Source organism: Onychostoma macrolepis, chromosome 11, assembly GCF_012432095.1.
Source record: "Onychostoma macrolepis isolate SWU-2019 chromosome 11, ASM1243209v1, whole genome shotgun sequence".
In the NCBI taxonomy this organism is placed as follows: Eukaryota; Metazoa; Chordata; class Actinopteri; order Cypriniformes; family Cyprinidae; genus Onychostoma; species Onychostoma macrolepis.
Genome location: NC_081165.1, coordinates 15,068,390 through 15,092,935, shown reverse-complemented (window position 1 = coordinate 15,092,935; position 24,546 = coordinate 15,068,390). Strand labels below are relative to the sequence as shown.

The 24,546-nt window shown below is 36.3% G+C and overlaps 2 protein-coding genes across 4 annotated transcripts; one reads left to right on the top strand and one right to left on the bottom strand.

Annotated features, from left to right (window-relative positions):
* Positions 1-916: 916 nt before the first annotated feature.
* Positions 917-18,674, top strand: gucy1b2 (guanylate cyclase 1, soluble, beta 2). 3 transcript variants are annotated; one of them, XM_058792253.1, is made up of 15 exons: positions 917-1,875; positions 2,053-2,126; positions 2,208-2,302; positions 4,963-5,123; positions 5,465-5,564; positions 5,844-6,040; positions 6,398-6,509; positions 7,263-7,366; positions 7,474-7,690; positions 7,912-8,232; positions 8,326-8,474; positions 16,208-16,354; positions 16,453-16,607; positions 17,297-17,487; positions 17,812-18,674. In XM_058792253.1, exons 1-15 carry the CDS (start codon positions 1,873-1,875, stop codon positions 18,042-18,044), a joined length of 2,259 nt encoding a protein of 752 aa, XP_058648236.1. In that variant the 5' UTR covers positions 917-1,872; the 3' UTR covers positions 18,045-18,674. The 3 variants fall into 3 exon arrangements, with proteins under 3 accessions (XP_058648236.1, XP_058648235.1, XP_058648237.1); XM_058792252.1 differs by having other exon boundaries at positions 922-1,875; positions 17,809-18,674; XM_058792254.1 differs by lacking the exons at positions 917-1,875; positions 2,053-2,126; positions 2,208-2,302 and adding an exon at positions 2,951-3,056 and having other exon boundaries at positions 17,809-18,674.
* A 172-nt stretch (positions 18,675-18,846) lies between these two features.
* Positions 18,847-23,998, bottom strand: plekha3 (pleckstrin homology domain containing, family A (phosphoinositide binding specific) member 3). Its single transcript, XM_058792256.1, has 8 exons — positions 23,641-23,998; positions 23,188-23,304; positions 22,930-23,085; positions 20,998-21,134; positions 20,693-20,863; positions 20,085-20,128; positions 19,871-19,980; positions 18,847-19,682 (listed from the first exon to the last, which is right to left on the bottom strand). The coding sequence occupies exons 1-8, from the start codon at positions 23,678-23,680 to the stop codon at positions 19,561-19,563; spliced, it is 897 nt and encodes a 298-aa protein (XP_058648239.1). The 5' UTR covers positions 23,681-23,998; the 3' UTR covers positions 18,847-19,560.
* Between the last annotated feature and the right edge of the window lie 548 nt (positions 23,999-24,546).

Here is a 24,546-nt window from a genome sequence, read left to right as displayed (position 1 = left end):
ATAAAAATGAGTAAAATGAGTTTTAAAAGTCCTTATCAAGATATCGCTGACTACAATGATTGGGCCAACAGCGCAGAGAATAGTAACAAGTCACACGTGACATCGCCTTGCTTATTTAAAAAAAAAAATGCATTTTAATAGACACTGAATTGAAAACAAACCATGAAAAATTAAGTTTGTTCAGTTTTAGACGTCAATTATAAAAAGCAGCTTATAGCCAGTAATAACAGCTTATCTTCAAACACCTGTTTCAGGGCCATGATGGAAAATGTATTATAGAATCTATGTTTGTTTTTGTTGTTGTTATTTATTTATTTTTACCAGAAATAGACTATCGTAAGCGATTGATTTAAGACTATCGCGAGCTAACCTATGCTAACAAAAATGCCAAGTAGGTGGCTCTCTAAAAATAATAATTTTGCCTAATTTCCACTGACCTACTTTAAGAACTTTGCATTTGGTAGTGGACGCCTTCGCTATTTGCATAAAAAGGAAAAGAACAGAAGCCTGAAAAAACAACCACATCTTACCTTGATTTCGTCGTCTTGATTTCGCCTCGTTTGTCTGTCAGTCAATGTTTACCTGCCGTTAGCACACGCAGCTTTTAAACGGTTTTACTGCACCTGTACGTAGATTCCCAACACAATTAACCGTAAAAAGGTGAAATAGAAAGTCCAAAGGTCTTCTGTAAACTCTTAAACGTGCCTCCTTCTCAAGGATATGCCTTAACATGCTCCAGTGCAATGACTGACAGACTCAAGCACTAGCAGCGGCTTTTATTACCGTTTGCATTCGAGGAGTTTCCACGGAAGTTTCCCTGAACTTCCAAATATTTCAGATTGTTCTTCTATTATCCTCTTCATTTCCAAAATGAAAAAAAAAAAAAAAAATTAATAATCACTTAAACATTTGCAATAATATTTTTTTCTGACATAACATGTTAAGAATGTTAAGTACTGTGTAGGCCTATATGAATAAACAGTGACAATATGTCATGACAGATATTGGCTACAAAGACATTTCAGGTAAACATGGTAGACTACAACTAAAACAAAATATGATATTATTTCTTCCAAAAGAAAAAAAGACCAGTGACCAATCAATGGGTTATAAGTACAACAAAATTGTTGCAATTAATAAATAAATATATAAATAAAAAATAAATAAAATAAATCAATGATGTTTGGAATGAAGAGGCTGAAGACAATTCAAATGTCCAAACATAGTAGATAGATAGTAATGTGGTATGTTCCCTCATATCAAAATATGTTACTCCAGTTACATGACAAATATCACAAAGACATTGGTACTAAATAGGTATTAAATAAATTGCTCTCATATAGTCTGAACTGTTTTGTTGCACTCTTTTAGGACTGGTTATGCACTGTACTTTCCATCACAAAGAACATATTCTATTGGTGGTGGATAAAGTGAAAAAGAAAGTATTTTAAACACAACAACACTCACTGTAATAAGGTTAAGGCAGGTCATGAATTCTCTCCAAAAAAAAAAAGCATCAAAAGATTGACTAAAATTTTAATTCATGCTCTGTCTATTTAACAGGTTTAATGGGTTAGAGTATCCAAGAGAAGATATATTGCACATGAAGTTTGCATATTTGCAAACTTTTAACATTAAAATGCATCCCTGTTCCCCTCGAGTGGGCAATGAGGTCTTTATGATTGGATGTGTGTGTGCATGCATTAATTTATGTAAAAGACTCAGAGTATGGTTGAGTGGGAGTGTCTGTGTATGTAGATGGGTCTGGATGAGACTACATAATCTACACACCACAATTTAAAGGGCATCTTCTGCTCAGCGTGGATAATATACAGAGTACAACTTTAGGATTACAACAGCTGGTTTGGAGAAATGGTATGTGCAAAACTTTGTGTGTGTAGGTGTTTATATACCTACATATAATATTTTTGATTTTACTTTATTGAAAAAAAAATCATTAAACATTTAAATGTAAATGTAAAATGTAAATGCTTTCTCTAGTATACAACAATGGGTTTCAGCACTTTCCAACTAACATTGTTTTTCTCGCAGTACGGCTTTATTAATACGTGTCTGAAGTCACTGGTCATTGAAAGGTTTGGAGAAGAGACATGGGAAAAATTGAGGTGTGCGTATAACACATGTAACGTTTAAAGAAATCATGGATGGTTTTGTGGTTTGTTTCAACTAAATAAAATCTTTCTCAGATTAATGGCTGGGGTCCAGGAGACATTTATGACCTATGAAATCTACGACGATGTCATCACTCTTCGTTTAGTGCAAGAGGCTTGTAAAATGCTGGGTGAGTATCATTTTGTACTTTGTACAGTGAGGAAAAAAAATTATTTGATCCCCTGATTTTGTACATTTTGCCCACTGACAAAGAAATGATCAGTCTATGATTTTAATGGTAGGTTTATTTGAACAGTGAGAGACAGAATAGCAACAATAAATCCATAAAAAACGCATTTCAAAAAAGTTATAAATTGATTTACATTTTAATGAGTGAAATAAGTATTTGACCCCTTTGCAAAACATTTGACCCCTTTAGTACTTGGTGGCAAAACCCTTGTTGGCAATCACAGAGGTCAGACATTTCTTGTAGTTGGTCACTAGGTTTGCACACATCTCAGGAGGGATTTTGTCCTCTTTGCAGATCCTCTCCAAGTCATTAAGGTTTCAAAGCTGACGTTTGGCAACTCGAACCTTCAGCTCCCTCCACAGATTTTCTATGGGATTAAGGTCTGGAGACTGGCGGCCACTCCAGGACCTTAATGTGCTGCTTCTTGAGCCACTCCTTTGTTGCCTTGGCCGTGTGTTTTGGGTCATTGTCATGCTGGAATACCCATCCACGACCCATTTTCAATGCCCTGGCTGGCTTCAATGCCCTGGCCCTGACGATACATGGCCCCGTCCATCGTCCTTTTGATGCGGTGCAGTTGTCCTGTCCCCTTAGCAGAAAAACACCCCCTAAGCATGATGTCTCCACCTCCATGTTTGATGGTGGGGATGGTGTTTTGGGGGTCATAGGCAGCATTCCTCGTCCTCCAAACACGGTGAGTTGAGTTGATGCCAATGAGCTTGATTTTGGTCTCATCTGACCACAACACTTTCACCCAGTTCTCCTCTGAATCATTGAATAATCGCACAAACTGTTGTCACCTTCTCACCGAGCTGCTTGGCGTTGGTCTTGTAGCCCATTCCAGCCTTGTGTAGGTCTACAATCTTGTCCCTGACATCCTTGGACAGGTCGTTGGTCTTGGCCATGGTGGAGAGTTTGGAATCTGATTGATTGATTGCTTCTGTGGACAGGTGTCTTTTATACAGGTAACAAACTGAGATTAGGAGCTCTCCCTTTAAGAGAGCGCTCCTAATCTCAGCTCTTTACCTGTATAAAAGACACCTGGGAGCCAGAAATCTTGCTTATTGATAGGGGATCAAATACTTATTTCACTCATTAAAATACAAATCAACTTTTTTGAAATGCGTTTTTTCTGGATTTATTAATTTTTTGTTGTTGTTGTTATTCTGTCTCTCACTGTTCAAATAAACCTACCATTAAAATTATAGACTGATCATTTCTTTGTCAGTGGGCAAACGTACAAAATCAGCAGGGGATCAAATAATTTTTTTCCCACTGTAGTACAAATCACAGGATGCCAATGGCATTTTTAGATCTGAATGTATTTATTTGCCCTTGAGTTTATGTCTGTTTGCATGTGTACTTCCTTTAGTGGTTGGTTAGGAACTTTGTTTAATTCATCAGAATGTTTCACTTCTTTAAAAGGCCTATTTTTGTTAGAATCCACTTTTGAATGTCTGTCATTGTATGAAACATTGAGAAAAAAAAAACAATTAGAGTAGACTATGAAAGCCTCAAAGTTATCTCGTATTCACAATGTCCTTGGGGAGTGCTAACACAAAGTATCTGAGAGAGTGCTAACAATGTCCCTGCTGAGAACAGTCCACTGGGCATCACAACTGTTGATGTTCTAACCTGTCCTCCAGTCTGTCCCTGAGAGTGAGTAGACAAGGATAGGTGTGAATCTCTGAGTGGGTCACGCACCTGAACTCCACTCAGCTGGTCTCAAAACAACCTGGAGACAAGTAAAATTGGAAAGAGAAATTGAATTGCAGTCTTAATGGAATAGTTTGCTGAAAAAGTACTCACCGTCAGGTCATCCAAAATGTAGATGAGTTTGTTTCTTCATTCGAACAGATTTGGAAAAATGTAGCATGATATCACTTGCTCACCGATGGATCCTCTGCTGTGAATGGGTGCCGTCAGAGTCCAAACAGCTGATAAAAACATCACAATAATCCACAAGTAATCCACACGAGTCCAGTCCATCAATGAACTCATTGTGAAGCTAAAAGTACGATTTATAATAAACAAATCCATCAGACATTTTTAACTTCAAATTATTGCTTCTTACTAAAATACTTGTCCTTTATCCATAATATTGCATTCTCCAGTTCAAAAGTTGTCTTGTCTGAATCAGGAGAGAAATATGCACAGATCAAGTGACGTTTACAAGTGAAAACAGTTCTAAACAAATGTGTTGGTGGTTTTGGTTTTGGATGTGAAAACACAATGGGACTTTTTCACTGGAGGAAGCTTTATTACACGTTATGAACTCCTGTTTTGGTCAGAAGCAATGGTTCTTAGTTAAAACGACTTAATGGATTTATTTCTTACAAACACGCAACATGTCACTTCCCAAAATGTTAAGTGATCTGCTGTATTTATTGTGATGTTTTTATCAGCTGTTTTATCAGGATGCCCATTCTGACGGCACCCATTCACTGCAGAGGATCCACTGATAAACCGCAAGTGATGTAAAGCTTGTAATGTGATGCATTGCTCCAAATCGACATCTTGCATTGCCTGAGCCAATGCTACTCCTTTAATGTAATTTTTTTCTGCTTTGAAACTTATATGTTCTTCTATATGTCTTCTAGATGTCTCCTCCGAGGTGGTTTTGAAGCTTTTTGGAGAGTACTTTTTCAGCTTTTGTAAGATGTCCGGATATGACACTATGCTGCGTACACTTGGTGGAAACCTGGTGGAATTCATTGAAAATCTTGATGCTCTACACAGTTATTTGGCATTATCATATGAGGTCAGACTACTTTTAATGCTCCTCAAAATGTCACATTGTCTCTTTGTAATCCTAAAGACATCTATCAAGCAAATGTTTACATAGAAAAACAATGAAAATGCAGTGCTGTGGAACACGAAATGTGGATTGATTCTTACATGATAAAATCATCGCATACAGTGGTGTTATATTAAAAATGAATCCTAGTCCAAGTGTAGGAAACACTTTTGATTTTATACTTTCTACTGATTTTACAATGGCATTTGGCTTAGTGTTGGCTTAGTTTTTTGTTTGCAGAGTACATATAAAATATGGAACTATGAACTTTATTGTGGTTTGTAACATGACACACCTTTTTTTAGGCAATGAATGCTCCGTCCTTTCGTGTGGAGCGGATGGATGATGGCCGAATTCTCCTTCACTATTACTCAGATAGGAAAGGATTGTATCACATCGTGCCAGGTGAAAGTTACAACGTAATCACAACATCATAACATTTCAAAACATACATAAAATTTCCAAAATATTTTGCTAATACAAATGCAAAAGTATATACACTGTGTAATATACATTTGACATACATTTTAAATTTAAGGTCACATACATTTGAAATTTACTTTCAGTCTGAAAACACACTTTACAACATATATTTACAACACATATTTTAGCTCAATGCTCTATTTGCTGTATACATTTGCACATTTAGCAATTACTTTTTTTGTCTTCATAACTGACGGTCAGGTATTATCGAGGCTGTGGCAAAGGATTTCTTTGACAGTGAGGTTATGATGACCATTCTAAACCAGTCAGAAGAGGATGAGCGCACTGGAAAGAAGGAACATGTGGTTTTCCACATGGTACAGAAGGAAAAGCTGACCAAAAGAAAGGCCCAACCAAGACAGAAAGGCAGCAATGAGGAAATACAGGCTGAGAAAGAGGTGTGTAAGTCCTCACTGGCAGGAAGACATTGCAGAGCATAAGGAACTGTCATGTGTTTCTGTAAATTGTATTGAAGTTTATGATGTTTTTTTTTTTTTTAAGTGGTCTGTTTCAAAGTGTCTCTTGTATTTTAGTTGCTTTGGCACCATCATGTATATCACAGTAAAGACATATCACAATTTCAATGAGTCTTACCTGTGCAAAGATCAGACGCTTCAATCACTTTCATTTTGTATCAGAGACTTCCTGAATGTTTAAGTAGGTCTAGACTCTCAACTGTCTGCAGTCTTTGTATTTTTTAAATTATACCTAACGTGTGAGAAAGTTTGTAACCATGACAACTGCTATATCAACAGGACAAGGAGGAGACAATGAAGAGGCTGAAGGCCAGGTATGCCAGCCTGCAGCTGTGTCCAAGGAAACGATCTCCATGGGAGATTGTGAGGAGCATTGTCAAGTTGGGCCAAGGTTTGACAAATATTCATAGCTGCTGTTTTTGCCTTTGACTTTGCCACTACATAGCAGTTAATTATTTACAAGAAATTATGTAGATGTGTTTGATATTCATATATATATATATATATATATATATATACACACACACACACACACACACACACACACATACAGAGATGGGTAGTAACTGATTACATGTAATCTAGATTACGTTATCAGATTACAAAAATTAAGTACTTGTAATATTACATTTTAAAATGCTCATAATCAGATTACAGTTACTTTTTTATGGATCACAAATTTACATATTATTCACACAATGGCAGTAAATTATTTATTGATAATTTATTGATTCTCCCTAATTCTTTTTTTCTCTCTTTTAAAAATGCTACTGCGTATCATACCATTCAGCTTTGATTATATTCACAAAGACAGACAGAAAGAAATATTTCAAGGAATATATTTCTTTCTCTTTGCTTTTTTATATCAATATGGTATGTTTAATGGTAAGTTTAAAACCAAGTTTGATAAAAATTAAAAAAAAAATCTAAATCTAAACTGTAGTCAAAATAAAATACCGAAAATTAGTAACCATGTTAGTAATTAATGTTTTTACCATGTAGTCTGTAATCATAATGGACTACAATTTGTAACTAATCTACCCAGCTATGTGTGTATATATACATATATATATAACCACACTGTAACATAAAATGTACCTATTTTGCCATATTATTCAAAAATGGTTTTGATGTCTTAATTTAGGCAATCTGCGACAATCATTCACTCCCAGCTACCCAAAAAGACTTTGGATTGAAGAACAAGCCTTCTGTAATGCTTTTCCCTTTCACATTGTTTTTGATCAAGATGTAAGTAACTATAACTATGTATTTCTTTTCATTAACAGATGTCAAATATTAAAGTACATCAAAACACAGTCATTTTGAACCTTTTTAACAAGTTCATGTCTTTTTAGCTGGTGGTGAAGCAAACAGGTGTCAACATTCAGAAGTTTGTTCCCGGACTGCAGACCGCAGGCATCCGTCTGGATGAGTACTTTACCATTGTTCACCCAGAAGTCATCTTCAATATCAAGAGCATCAAGAAGTTCATCAACAGCCAATTTGTGCTAAAAACCAGGAGGGAAATGTTACAGGAGATCCATCAAAACCAGTCCACACTCAAGCTGAGAGGTAGAGATTTATTACATTTGATATTAGTGCCATTTTGTGATTATCTGCATGGGTGCATTCTGGTTTAATCAAGTTGATTCCAAAATGTTTTATAATTTCTTGTGTAATATAAGCCTTCGTGTAATTTCAGTAATTTTGTGTATATCTGTTTCACATAATTTAGTATATCGCATATCATTTGATGATTAATCTGTGTGTGTGTGTGTGTGTGTGTGTTTTAGGACAGATGATGTGGATGGAGTCACTCAACTGCATGATCTATCTGTGCTCTCCTAAGCTACGAAGCCTCCAGGAACTGGAGGAGAGGGGTCTCCATCTGGCTGACATCGCCCAGCACGACACCACACGAGATCTGATCCTGCTCAACCAGCAGAGGTTGGCGGAGATCGAGCTCTCCAATCAGCTAGAAAGGAAGAAGGAGGAGTTGAGAATCCTCTCACGCAACTTAGAGATCGAAAAGCAGAAATCAGAAAAGCTTCTTTATGCCATGCTGCCGACACACGTTGCCAACCAGCTTAAAGAGGGCAGAAGAGTAGAAGCAGGTGATGAAACCAGAGGAACTCCCAACAGAATATTATTATACTTGTCATTATTCATGCTTTACATGTATCACACTCTTTCTGTTACTCTTTCAGGTGAGTTCAAAGTGTGCACCATTCTTTTTAGTGATGTGGTCACATTCACTAACATCTGCGCAGCCTGTGAACCTATTCAAATAGTCAACATGCTCAACGCCATGTACTCCAGATTTGATCGACTTACAAACATCCACAATGTCTATAAGGTGTGTAGGATGGTGCTATCTATCTATCTATCTATCTATCTATCTATCTATCTATCTATCTATCTGTCTATCTGTCTGTCTGTCTGTCTGTCTGTCTGTCTGTCTGTCTGTCTGTCTGTCTGTCTGTCTGTCTGTCTATTAAATAAAAAACTATATATAATTTATTATATGAATGTAATATATAAGTATATACAGAGCTGGGTAGTAACTGATTACATGTATCTGGATTACATAATCAGATTCCAAAAATCATAATTAGAGTATATTGCATTTGATTTTATAATGCTCATACTCAGAATAGTACTTTTTATGGATGATATGATTGCATATTATTCACACAATGGCAATAAATCATTCATAATTTATTGATTGACCCCTGATTCTTCTTTTTTAAATTTTACTCTCTAAATATCCTACTCTGTCATACCATTTAGCTTTCATTATATTCACAATATAAAATGGTCATGTAAATGTCATGTAAATAAATTTTACAAACCATGCTTTTAAATTTGGGTGAAAAATCTAACTCTTTTGACATGAGATATCTACTTGAAATATCTCTGAGGAAGTTAATATTTCAATAATTTAACACAACATTTACAGTTCAATGGCGCTAAATGATAGCATTGAATTCAGGTAAACAAATTAAATATTTCTATTGTTAGCGTTCAGATGTTTAAATAATTTATTTTACATTTTATGATTTGATTTAATTATTAGCTTTTTATCAACTCACAAGCCCACTGCAGTTCTTGAATTAAGCCCAGTTTGGGAAATCCTGGTTTAATGAATTTTATAATTTTGATATAAAAAAATTGAATATATTTTCTTTCTCTTTGCTTTTTTATATCAGTATGGTATGTTTAATTGTAAGTTTAAAACAAATTAGATAGGAAATAGTAATCTAAAAGTAATCTAAAAAGTAGTCTGAATACATTACCTAAAATGAATAACCTAGATTATGTTACAATTTTCATTATGTAATCTGTATAATTGCATTATGTAATCTCCAATAAGTAATGAACTACAATTTGTAAGTAACATATATTTCAATTTCAATTTCAATTTATTTATAAAACACTTTAAAACAACCTTAGTTTACCAAAGTGCTGTACGCAGTTACATTGACCCAATCACACAATAAAATAAACGGTAACACTTTACAATACGGTGACACTAATATGCATTAATTCATGCTTAACAAATGCACAGATAATCATGAGTTAATGTGTAATTCATGAAGAACTAAACCATTTATTAACAATTACTGCATCAGCAACAAATTAACATTCTAAATGATTCATAGAGTAAGTAATCAATAAAATGTTATCAGTTAAATGCGTCATAATATATTAACTACCTAATAACTTATTTTATTAACTAATGAAGTAAATTCATATGTTAATTACCACATTGGGTCGAAGCCATGCCTTTAAACTTCCAGTTGTCTGCTTTAATTAATCATTAGCTAATGATTTGCATGGGTATCATTATGTTATGACTTTACTTGCTGAGGCACTCGACTAACTAACTAATTCAAAATCTATAACCACAATGACATATTACTTAACAATTAGTTAATAGTCATGTGCCTCAACTCTAGCTGGATTGTGTACAATAATCAACTCAGAAAGATATGGAGGAGCAAGATTGTTTAGAGCTTTAAGCACAAATAACAGAATTTTGAATTGAATACGATAGTAAATTGGTAGCCAGTGCAATGAACGTAAGATAGGCGTGATGTGATTCCTTCTACGACATCCTGTGAGCAAACGAGCAGCCGCATTTTGGACCAGCTGCAGACAGTGAATAGATGAGACAGGCAGCCCTTAATATAGCGAGTTACAATAGTCGAGTCGCAAGGAAATGAAAGCATGAATTACGATCTCAAAACTCTTCCTGTTTAGGAAAGGTTTAACTTTTGCTAATCTTCGCAGATGGTAAAAGCTGGCACTCACAATAGAATTAATTTGTTTGTTTAGCTTTAGATCGCTGTCCAGTATGATGCCCAAATCCTCGACCTCAGAAGAGCAATACGGGGAAAGAGGGCCCAGATCAGCAGTGCTCAGATCAGTTTTATCATTTGGCCTAAACAGAATAATTTGAGTTTTATCCTCATTCAAATGCAAAAAATTATTGGTAAGCCATGCTTTCAATTCTTGGAGACAGGCAGTTAGTTGGTATAAAGCAGACTTGTCATTGCGCTTAAATGGTATGTAACGCTGGGTATCATATGGGTATCATATATATATATATATATATATATATATATATAGTGCCCTCCATAAGTATTGGAACAGTAAAGACAAAATTGCTCTGTTTGCTGTGGAGTCAAGAAATCTGTAAATATGATTAAAAGATGAATATGAGACAAAACTTCAGAATGTCACATTTTATTATTTGGTGTTTCAACACATAAATGTTTTACCAGCTAAGAGGATCAGCACTTAAAGTGATTCATCCCCTTATCTGATGTGAGCATAAGTATTAACAGTTGGTCTCACAGGTCTTTCTAAGTGATCAGCTGTGTCCTGTTGCATGAACTGTTCAGATATTAAAAGCAGGGAATGTGTCATATCAGTTATATCCATTGCTTCTGCATTCTGAGTCTAGCATTCGATGATGATACACACAAACCAGGATGAAGACGAGGGAGCTGACTTTAAGAGAAAAGCAAGCAATTTGGATGCTAAAAGAAAAGAGGAAGTCAATTAGAGCTATAGCAAAAACAAAGGGCATGGAGAAATCAAGAGTTTGGAAACCACCAGCAACCAACAACGACCTGATTGGCTGAGAAAAACAACAGTAGTTGATGACAGACAAATCATAAAAGCTGTGAAAATGAACCCTAAAAGAAGTGTCTGTAAAATCACCAACAACTTCCAGAAAGCTGGGGCGATGCTCTGACAATCTACTGTCCTCAGGAGACTTTGACACAGAATTACAGATGCTACACAGCAAGATACAAACCTCTGACCAGCTCCAAAAATAGAAAGGCAAGATTAGAGTTTGCAAAAGCCAGTAGAGTTTTATGGACAGATGAGTCAAAAATTAACCTTTATCTAAGTGATGGGAAAGCAAAAGTGTGGAGAATAAAAATTGAACTGCAATGATCCCAAGCATACAGCCTCATCTGTAAAGCAAGGTGGAGGTGGTGTCATGGCATATAGGCATGCATGGCTTTCTCTGGAACAGGCCCTCTCAACTTTACTGATGAAAATGTATGATGACAGTAGCAGAATGAATTTGGAAGGATACAAATCAATCTTGGCTTCTAATATTCAAGAAAATGCCACCAGACTCATCAGAAAGCACTTCATATTGCATCAGGACAATGACCCGAAACACTGCCAGTTCAGTCAAGGAGTTTATCAGGGCAAAAAAATGGAAAGTCTTAGATGGCCCAAGTCAGTCTCCAGATTTAAATAAGATTGAACATGAATTTCACCAGCTGAAGAGGAGACTAAAGGCAGAAACTCCCCAAAACAAGCAACAGTTGGAATTGGCTGCATTAACCCTTTAGGCGCCAGGGATTTTTGGAAAAATGCTGGATTTTGACATCAAGATTTCAAAAGCTTGTGGCTTGAAAGAAAATGTTGAGCATGACCGAAAGTTTATGTGGGGTGTAAATATACTAATCTAATTAGCAAATTATGACGTCATCAGGGGGTAACCATCTTGAATTTCATAATATTCAGGAAATAGTAGATATTGAATTGATGTTTGAACTTATTTGCATGTTTTTTTTTTTTGTCTTTTTATCCTCATTCCAAATTATCAGAAAAGAGGAAACCTACAATACAATACCTACAAAAATTAGTACAAGTTCTAAATTATTACCATATTACTATACTATATAGTAGTAAAACACACGTGAACAGTAGCCTACTTTTTGATCAGTTCATCAGTAATATTCAGGAAGTAATAGATGTTGAATGGATGTTTGAACTAATTTGAACTTTTTTTTTTTTTGTCTTTTTATCCTCATTCCAAATGATCAGAAAAGGCTGGAAAAAGCATTTTAAAGGATGAAACCATGAGTCTGGTGATGTCTATGGTTCGCAGACTCACTGCTGTGACTGCACGCAAGGGATCTGCAACTAAATAATAGCTTTTCATCTTTTACATTTGCCTTAAGTTCAGCTGTCCCAATTATGCTCACATCAAATAGTGGGATGAACTCTAAAAGTGCTGTTTTATTTGGTAAAACATGTGTGTTAAAACAGCTAATAATAAAATGTGACATTATGTAGTTTTGTCTTATATTCATCTTTTAATCATATTTGCAAATGTCTTGACTCCACAGCCAAGAGATCAATTTTGTCTTTACTGTTCTAATACTTATGGAGGGCTCTGTATAGATATATATATCAGAATAAGAATCAGAATGAGCTTTATTGCCAGGTATGTTTACACATACGAGGAATTTGTTTTCGTGACAGAAGCTTCCACAGTGCAACAGAATGACAGTGACAGAACAAAACACAGATAATAAAAAGAAGAATTAAAAAATAGAACAAGTAAATAAGGAATAACAATATACAAATTGACAATTGTATGTACAGGTATATTATGTGCAAATTGAAATGTAGACTAAGTATGTGTGTTAGATAAATAAGTGTATAAGTGTATAAATAGTGTGTGTTCCACAATTATTGTCAAGTGTTCATGAGATGGATTGCCTGAGGGAAGAAACTGTTCCTGTGCTGGCCGTTCTGGTGCTCAGAGCTCTGTAGCGTCGACCAGATGGCAGCAGTTCAAAGAGGGAGTGTGCTGGATGTGAGGGGTCCAGAGTGATTTTGCCAGCCCTTTTGCTCACTCTGGATAAGTACACTTCTTGGAGAGTGGGGATGGTTGTACCAATGATTCGCTCTGCAGTCCGGACTACCCTCTGTAGTCTTCAGGTCAGATTTGGTAGCTGAGCTGAACCAGACAGTTATTGAAGTGCAGAGGACGGATTCAATGATGGCAGAGTAGAACTGTTTCAGAAGCTCCTGTGGCTGGTTGAACTTCCTCAGCTGCCAAAGGAAGTACAACCTCTGCTGGGCCTTTTTAACAATGGAGTCTATGTGAGTGTCCCACTTCAGGTCCTGAGAGATGATGGTGGTGCCCAGGAACCTGAATGACTCCACTGCAGCCACAGTGCTGTTCATGATGGTGAGTGGGGGGAGTGCAGGGGGTGCAAGTCCATGATCATCTCCAGTGTTTTAAGCGTGTTGAGCTCCAGGTTGTTAAGACTGCACCAGACAGCCAGCTCCTTAATCTCCTGTGTGTAAGCAGACTCGTGTGGTGTCATCTGCAAACTTCAGGAGCTTGACAGAGGGGTCTTTAGATGTGCAGTCGTAGGTGTAGAGGGAGAATAGCAGTGGGGAGAGAACGCAGCCCTGAGGAGCTCCAGTGCTGATTATGCGGGTGCTGGATGTGTATTTTCCCAGCCTCACTAGCTGCTGTCTGTCTGTCAGGAAGCTGCGATCCACTGACAAATGGAGGTGGGCACAGAGAGCTGAGTTAGTTTGGGCATGAGGAGGTTTGGAATGATAGTGTTAAAGGCTGAGCTGAAGTCCACAAACAGGATCCTCACATAAGTCCCTGGACTGTCTAGATGTTGCAGAACATAATGCAGTCCCATGTTGACTGCATCAGCCACAGGCCTGTTTGCTCTACTGAAGAGGATCCAGCAAGGGTCCAGTAATGTCCTTCAGGTGGGCCAGCACCAGTTTTTCAAAAGACTTCATGACCACAGACTTTAGAGCCACAGGCCTGTGGTCATTTAGTCCTGTAATTTTGGATTTCTTTGGGATGGGGATGATGGTGGAGCGTTTAATTTGATCTGTTGAAGATCTGTGTGAAGATGGGGGCCTGCTGGTCAGCACAGGATTTCAGACAGACTGGTGTAACACAATCTGGGCTTGGTGCTTTTTTCCTTTTCTGATTCCGGAAGACCTGGCGCACCTCGTCTTCGCTATATATATATATATACACTGTATATACAAACTCAATTCCAAAAAAGTTGGGACACTGTACAAATTGTGAATAAAACCAGAATGCAATGATGTGGAAGTTTCAAATTTCAATATTTTATTCAGAATACAACATAGATGACATATCAAATGTTTAAACTGAGAAAATGTATCATTTTAAGGGAAAAATAAGTTGATTTTAAATTTCATGGCATCAACACATCTCAAAAAAGTTGGGACAAGGCCATGTTTACCACTGTGTGGCATTCCCTCTTCTTTTTATAACAGTCTGCAAACGTCTGGGGACTGAGGAGACAAGTTGCTCAAGTTTAGGAATAGGAATGTTGTCCCATTCTTGTCTAATACAGGCTTCTAGTTGCTCGACTGTCTTAGGTCTTCTTTGCCGCATCTTCCTCTTTATGATGCGCCAATTGTTTTCTATGGGTGAAAGATCTGGACTGCAGGCTGGCCATTTCAGTACCCGGATCCTTCTTCTACGCAACCATGATGTTGTAATTGATGCAGTATGTGGTCTGGCATTGTCATGTTGGAAAATGCAAGGTCTTCCCTGAAAGAGACGACGTCTGCATGGGAGCATATGTTGTTCTAGAACTTGGATATACCTTTCAGCATTGATGGTGCCTTTCCAGATGTGTAAGCTGCCCATGTCACATGCACTCATGCAACCCCATACCATCAGAGATGCAGGCTTCTGAACTGAGCGCTGATAACAACTTGGGTTGTCCTTGTCCTCTTTAGTCTGGATGACATGGCGTCCCAGTTTTCCAAAAAGAACTTCAAATTTTGATTCGTCTGACCACAGAACAGTTTTCCACTTTGCCATAGTCCATTTTAAATGAGCCTTGGCCCAGAGAAACCGCCTGCGCTTCTGGATCATGTTTAGATATGGCTTCTTTTTTGACCTATAGAGTTTTAGCTGGCAACGGCGAATGGCACGGTGGATTGTGTTCACCGACAATGTTTTCTGGAAGTATTCCTGAGCCCATGTTGTGATTTCCATTACAGTAGCATTCCTGTATGTGATGCAGTGCCGTCTAAGGGCCCGAAGATCACGGGCATCCAGTATGGTTTTCCGGCCTTGACCCTTACGCATAGAGATTGTTCCAGATTCTCTGAATCTTTGGATGATATTATGCACTGTAGATGATGATAACTTCAAACTCTTTGCAATTTTTCTCTGAGAAACTCCTTTCTGATATTGCTCCACTATTTTTCGCTACAGCATTGGGGGAATTGGTGATCCTCTTCCCATCTTGACTTCTGAGAGAGACTGCCACTCTGAGAGGTTCTTTTTATACCCAATCATGTTGCTAATTGACCTAATAAGTTGCAAATTGGTCCTCCAGCTGTTCCTTATATGTACATTTAACTTTTCCGGCCTCTTATTGCTACCTGTCCCAACTTTTTTGGAATGTGTAGCTCTCATGAAATCCAAAATGAGCCAATATTTGGCATGACATTTCAAAATGTCTCACTTTCAACATTTGATATGTTATCTATATTCTATTGTGAATAAAATATAAGTTTATGAGATTTGTAAATTATTGCATTCCTTTTTTATTCACAATTTGTACAGTGTCCCAACTTTTTTGGAATCGGGTTTGTATATATATATATATATATATATATATATATATATATATATATGTATGTATGTGTATGTGTACATGTATATATAATCATAAAATGGAAAATTATGAGGAAAACCTGAAACTTTTCAATGAATCCTGAAATGAAATTCTCTCACAACAGGTAGAGACTATAGGTGATGCTTACATGGTGGTTGGTGGTGTACCCATTCCTACAGACACTCATGCGGAGCGGGTGGCAAACTTTGCCCTTGGTATGAGAATTGCTGGCAGAGAAGTAACCAGCCCTATCACAGGAGAGCCCATACAGGTATGTGCGTGTTTAAACAGTTGGCTCTATGTAAATATAAACTCTGTGTACTCTTTTATCATATGATTTGCCAAATGAATGGTTTATTGTCAATCTAGATAAGAGTAGGCCTGCACACCGGTTCAGTTTTGGCTGGTGTTGTAGGTGAGAAGATGCCACGCTATTGCTTGTTTGGAGACACGGTCAATACAGCCTCTCGGATGGAGAGCCATGGAGTTCCTGATCATATACACCTGAGCCCCTTCACATACAGGTGAACACCAGTTTTCAAATGGTTTTGTCACATGGCCTAAATATACATTTATTATAGTTGAAAAGATTTCTATTTCACATAAATAATGTTCTTTAGAAAATTTTATTCATTAAAGAATCCTAAAAATGTACACTCTAAAAATGCTGGGTTAAATACAACCCAGTGCTGGGTAAATATTGGACAGAACACATGCTGGGTTGTTTTCAACCAACAGTTGGTTTAAATGTTTAACCCAACCTTCTGGGCAGTAACCCAACCGCTTGGTCTGAACAACCCAATCGCTGGGTTCGTCCATATTTTACCCAGCATTATTTTAGAGTGTATGGTTTTTATATGTATGATTTCTTAATGATTGATAATAATAAGAAATGTTTCTTAGGCATCATATCAGCATATTAGAATGATTTCTGAAGAATCATGTGACACTGAAGACTGCAGTAATGATGCTGAAAATACAGATTTGCCATCACAGGAATAAATTCTATTAAATTATGATAGAAAATATATAGTTTAAATTGTAATTATAGTTCACAGTATTACTGTATTTTCGATCAATTAAATGCAGCCTAGGTGAGCATAAGAGACTTGTGGGGTCTTGGTAAGTTCTGTGGGTGAAGTCACTGAAATACTTGAGCTAAATACAGTTCTAAGAAAAGCACTAAACTGAAGTCATCACTTCCTGTCCACAGTGTGTTAAAGGACAAAGGAATGTTTGAGATCGCAGAGAGGGGTGAGATCGAGGTGAAAGGCAAAGGACTGATGCAAACATACTTCCTGCTGAAGAACCTCCAAAAGAGTGATGAACAGATCATGGGTTTGGTCGATGGAGAGACCTGCATGTACCAGGAAGCCCCGGAGGATGTGATGGATGTCCAAAACGGTGAGAAAACTCTTTCTGCTTAGTAACAGCTTTGTTTTGCCTTTTATGCTCACCAAGCCTGCATTTATTTGATAAAAAAGAAAAATACAGAAAAGAATACAGTAGTATTGTGTCTTCTATTTTAAAATATTTTGAAATGTAATTTATTTCTGTGATTTGAGCAGCTATTACACCAGTCTTAGTGTCACACAATCTTTCAGAAATCATACTAATATGACGATTTGGTGCTCAAGAAACATTTTATATTAGTATCAATGTTATCATCAGTTGTGTTGCCTAATATTTAGTCACGTGATTTTGTTGAAACTATCATTTGCACAGAAGTAAGTCCTGAAGACACAGACGGTGGGCAGAAAGAGGAAGAGAAAAAGGAGGAAGAAATTGACAACCAGAAAAATCACACATCATTACCATCTCTCTGTCCAGGCAAAATCTCCCCCAGTCATTTAATTCAGTTCGATGTAACGCCAGCGTACGAAAGCCCCACTGATTTCAAACATCTACACAATGGTCTTCATTCAGACAGCATGTGTACCAAGTTCTGCTCGATACTTTAGTCCAACATCACCGAATTAAACCCAATTTTAAGAAGATTGAATTTCAAGCCTGCCATTCAAAGGGCCAGTAACACAAATCAACAGCCGTAATCTAAAACTCGCAATACCACGTGCTCTGTGCAGTGTATAATGACTGTTTTTCCCAGCTCTCCAAGAAACAGTGGGGGATTTCTACTTTGTGGACACAGATTTGTCATCTGGGAAAGGCAAGTCTCTACACCGATTCCCAGTGCTCCTCGGGCAGCACGGCTTCATTTGCACCTACTGGTTGCCCGCTGGTGATGGCCGGCAGTAGAACCACCCTCGGAGAAAGCTAATCTCCCTCTAGAGAAATTAATCACTTATTATGAACTGTTTTCATGTGGAAATCAGATGGCAAACACAGATGACCAGAGGTAGATAAACATATGGTACGATCAAATTCTATCTGTTAGGTAACAGGGGAACTAATTATTCACTGTGCCCAACAACACGCAATCTGTTTTTCTCTCAAATAAAAATATGACTGCATGAAAATTTTATATTGTTCTATTAATTCTCCCTTTACCTTTACCTTTACCACATGATTACAGTGGATATCTATTTTTTTTTTTAAGTTTAACTAATACTTACAAAAACTACTAGATCACACTTTAGTGATTAAACAACTTTCTGGAGTAAAAGTTACATATGAAAATAATTATGTAAATGTGTTTTGCATCATAAATGAGTAAACAACACTGATTTCCCAATGAGTAAAAAAAAAAGTCAAGTCATCATGGACTGCATGAAAGTATTTCATTTGTATTATTAATTCTCTCTTTGCCTGTGTTTGATAAAACATGATTACAGAGATTAAATATTTAAAAAAAAAACACCCTCATACTTATGAAACCCACTTAGATTTTTGGAGATAAAAGAAATAATTATCTTACTATAGCTTTTTAATCATTTTTTCCAAACATTACAATAATTAAAGGATCAAATTCCTCCATGCGAAGAATTCATTAAGGCAAAAACAATTTTGGGGGAAAATTCTAGTGACATACAAAAATAAATAAATGTATTCTGCAGCATAAACTAATAAACAACATTGCATGCCGAGTGAATAAAAAAACCAAACTGTCAAAGTTAATGTCAGCACATATGCACAACCCCTTGGCACAGCAACAAAAACCTTTTCATCAAGGTTCCCATTTAACAAAGGCAACTGCACAACACGTTAGAAATCCAGTACAAACATCTTCAACTCTTCACTGAAGGGATACGCAATAATCATTTATGACAAAAAAGGAAAAACATCTTAGCATCAAGGCAAACAAATATCTTAAAATACCTGGAAGAGTATAAACATTCAAATCAGACTACTGTTTTCTTCATAATCTGTTTCTATAAAGTGCCACCGAATTCTTCTTCATCAGGAAATACAACAATACTTTGTAAAATCCATCTACTGTATATAACGCTGCAATCTTTGACTGCATAGCAGTACGAGTTTTCCTTATATTCCCCCATCTCATAAGCCATCTCGCGTGGTTCAGAGGGAAAGGTCAGATTCCGGAGTGTCAGTTTCCGACAGGAACTTTGTGCTCGTTCCAACCTCTTCTGGGATACTTGGAGTGGAGTCACCGTTAATGTTGGCTCTGTGGAACATCAGGCCTGTGAAAAACACAAGAGGCACAGGGATCACTTTTTTATGCCGGACTCCATTATTAGGGCCACAACAGTATTAGTTCCTTCAAGATTCAGTAACTGCAAACTAAAGGTTTAGGTGACTCAGGAATTGAATTTGATCTGTGTGTGGGAACAGCGTCAGATACTAATGTATGTGTGTGTGTGAGACTTACGCTCCGTCTCCTCGGCCCCTCTGTCGCTGTGAGCTTCTGTATCGGAGCATGTCCGCGTCCGCCTCTGGGAGGACTTCTGCAATGCCATGCTCTCTTTTGGCAAGCTCGACCTTGAAGGAAAACAGCACCTGTATTTATAGGCACTCATAAAATAATAGCATAAGCTGTCTGGACCAAAAACAAGAAGTCAGTGTGTTGTGTAAACATTTTGTACCTTTCATAATTGTAGGTGCCAGGATGGCTGATTGAGCGCTTCATCTATACAATAAGCAAAAAAAAAAAAAAAACGAGAGAGAAAATTTTAAGGTGATGTACCAAAATTACTAAAACTAAAATGAAAACTGAAAATATAAAAATAAAAGCTTATTCAAAATATTGATAAATACTATAATAGTATTTTATATAAATAATACTAAAATAACATATCATACATTTTACTAGTAAGTAAGTGAGCAAAGAATATGTCCAAGTCATATTTCTCAACAAAATCATAAAATAACTAACAATACATTATAGTACATTAAGAAAAAAACGGTGAGATATTTTCCTCCAGTTCTCATTACCGTGATGTAAAAAATATTGTCATTACAATAATGTGAACAATATGTGAGATAATCAGAATTTGGGGTGAAAATGTACTTAATTATTTGATTTATTAATTTAATTGTCATGAAAATAATGCACAATGTAAAAAGTCAAAAACAAGCTACATATCCTATATCCTAAATGTAATTTTTTCCCAATGATTTTGGGGTCAAACATAGATAATAATAATAATAATAATAATAGAAAATTGCATGTGATTTATGCGTGTGTCTTTACCCGAGACATTTGGACGGGAGAGGGGGACACAGGGGACATTATGGAATCAGACGGACTGGATTGCAGCATATCAGTCTTAAACTTGGAATTAGCAATTTTCATACATTCTTCCAGTGTTTTGATGAAGGTTTCACAGGTGGCACTCAGTAATGAGGACGCCTCGTTCCTCGTCTGGGAAAAACAGCAGAAAATAAGACGATTTGGTTTAAAAGAGTTGATTTCTATGATGATAACCATATAATATCACACCCACCCAACTGCAATAATTGCAATGATTACTGTGGTTTGAATGAAAAACAGCTAACCTCAGTGCTGGCCACTGTTGACTCTCCTTCCTGTTCCACTGACTCCTGAATAGTGTGCACTTGCTGCATTAGTAAGTCACAGTACAGTCGCAGCTCTGACATCTTGGTTTTTAGGGATTCTGTGGTTTCTGTTAACTCTGCAAAAACCCATTAGTAGAGGAAATGCAACTGTTAATGGGCCTTGATATTGCTTAGCAGTCAAGATTACTGATGCACAACTAGGAAACATGAATACAGTATGTGAAAGCCTTTTGTCTCTTACTATATATATATATAGCATTCATATTACTACATCTAGGTACATACATATTATTGTCTTTATCAGCATATCATTCTATTCTAAAATACGTAATAATACAATATTAAATACATTTAAGGGGATAGTTCACCCAAAAATTTTGCCATTAATTACTCACCCTCATGTCGTTCCAAACCCATAAGACCTTTGTTCAAATTAAGATATTTTTGATGAAATCCGAGAGCTTTCTGACCCTGCATAGACAGTAACACAACTGACAATTTCAAGTCCCAGAAAGGTAGTAGGACATCATTAAAATAGTCAGTGGTTCAATCTTAATTTTATTAAGATACTTTTTGTGCACAAAGAAAACTAAAATAATGACTTTATTCAAGAATTTCTTCTCCATGTCAGAATTCAACGTGCATTCATGACAGTACCACAACACATACGTGTGCATTCCTTTATGTTCCTCTAGTTCTGTCAGAACGCTGGCATGTCAAAGAAGAAGAATTGTTGAATTAAGTCTTTATTTTTGTTTTCTTTGCACACAAAATTCCTGAAGCTTCGTAACATTACGGTTGAACCACTGATCACATGGACTACCTTTCTGGGCCTTGAACGTGTCAGTAGCATTGCTGTAAGGAGGTAAGGGTAAGAAAGCTCTCGGACTTCATAAAAAAATAAAAATAAAAATAAAAATCGTGTTCCGAAGATGAACAAAGGTCTTACGAGTTTGAAACAACTTGAGGGTGAATAAATAATGACAGAAGTTTCATTTTGGGCTGAACTAACCCTTTAAATCTTTTTTTTTTTTTTTTTACATTTGATTAAATGATTTTTTTTTTTACTTGTGTACATACATACATATAGAAAATATCAAGATAAATAACAGACATTATTGTATATATAGATATTATTTTCTATTTTAATAATAATAACAATAATAATAATAATAATACATAAATAAAAATGTGTATTATTTTGTTAGTAATGATTGTTGTTAACAATATTAATAATATTACTAACAATTTATTTTTGTTATTATTTAAACCTTGTTCTATTTATTACTATAATTAAAATAATAAAAATATAATAATTGTTGTTGTTGTTACTATTAAGGAATAAATAACATTCCAAATAAAACTTTTTAAAATAAGCTTTTAAAAAATTACAACTAATAATTATAACTAGTGCTGTCAAACGATTAATTACATCCAAAATAAAAGTTTTTGTTCACGTAATATGTATGTGCACTGTGTATATCTATTATGTATATATAAATACGCACACTTAAAGTATATATTTTGAAAATATTTACATGTATATACATTTTTATATAAATATATTTAATATAATGGACATAAAATATTTTTCTTAGATATATACATCATACATGCATGTGTTTGTATTCATATATATATACACATAATAAATATACACACATATATTATGTAAACAAAAACTTTTATTTTGGATGCAATTAATCGCGATTAATCGTTTGACAGCACTAATTATAACTAATATTAATTTATGAACATATGTGGAGATCAAAACCAATTATGAAAATATCAGTATTTTAAAGTGTAACCAAATATTTTACTGTGTGTTGAATCTTGTGCTATGACAAGAATGCAAAAGATCATAAAAAACCAAGGACATTAACAGTGAACAAACTGTTACGAGAAGCCCACCCCTCTCTTTTTTGGTTCTAGTGTCAATGAGTCCAGCTTTGGAGCTTCCCAGAGCCACCAGCCACTTCTGCCTCTCCGCTGCATTCACAGCCTTCACATAAAAATGCTGCTCTCCTGGTATGATCAGCTCCAGGCGAGTGTTGTCAGTTGGGTGAACTGGAGCAAGCACGAGGAAGTCAAAAATGACATAACCAGTTTAATTTGTCATAGGGATGGAAGAAAGATTTTGCAGATGAGATATATAATCTCAAATCTCACCTTTGATTTCACATACTGACATCTTAATACTGCCTTTGCTACCTTTGCACACATCATCTTGTGAATCATAGTATGAAATAATGCCATTGTCCAGCACAAACCACCTTGGCTGCCATCCTGTCATAAAACAAAGTATTATCAGATGACAAAACACATCCAAAATGCAACTTCTACACTTTCTGAACCTGAAGTATGTAACATCACATGACACGACGGGAAGTTTGACATAACATTGACATAGCTATATTCCTCTCACTCAACATGGACGTTCCGAAAGCATAGAGTGTTTTAGAAAAGAAGCAATGCAAAAAGCAATACAACAACAAACAACAAAGTTGCATACTTCAGCAGCTCTCCGTCATATACAGACATCATGAGACAGATCTTGTGCTACTTGCAGGGCTGTCTGACTGCAACTCAAGTGTCTATATCCGTATGTCCATTCGCTCTTACCTGTCATATAGTTTGTCCATTTGTAAAGCACGCCTTCCATTATTCTCCAAGCAGAAACCCCAGTGAAAAACACTTTAAAGCAGCTTTAACAGAGCTTGCACCAGGCAGCTGCTTGTTTGCCCCCTTTTACAGGCTAATAAGCATGCTAGCATGCTCCAGGCTAACTCAAAGATCCCCAGCTACTCATAATTATGTCAAAAGACCGGGCGGATCGTAAGGACATGGAAAAATAAACATTCGCTTTCACGGTCATTTCTGTGGAGACGGCGCGCCGCTCATGCTGGGAGATTCTGCTAAAGGAAGACGGCGCAAGATTAGGGACAAGGGATGAGATCACTGTTTACAGACTGAACCGGAAGAGGCGTTTATTTAGAGATTCTTCGCTGTCTAGCCACTCCACTCTAATATGGAAACGACGGTGGAAGCCATTCGAAGGCACTACATAATAATTACAGAAGTGGAATGTTTTGCAGATGCTGGTGTTATGTAAAATTAGAGTTACTTTATCTTTTTGAATAACTACGTATTATTATTATTATTATTATTATTATTATTATTATTATTATTATTATTATTATTATTACCGCAGGCCGGTCCCCACAATGTCAAAATTTCAGGTTTAACTATCATTAAACCTGAAACATTTGGTCCCCACAATGTAGCATAAACAAGTACACACACACACACACACACACACACACACACACACACACATTTAAAAAGGCGATTATAAGACATACAACCTATAATATAAGTAATGTTTATCATAGGTATACAGACAATATTTAATATATTTACTATGCGAATAAACTTGAACTGGAAGCAATTAAATATCGTCTAAAGTTTGTCAAATTCAAGTAACCAGTTAAAGAAGCTGACGAGTAACACGTGACACCTCAACGGGGA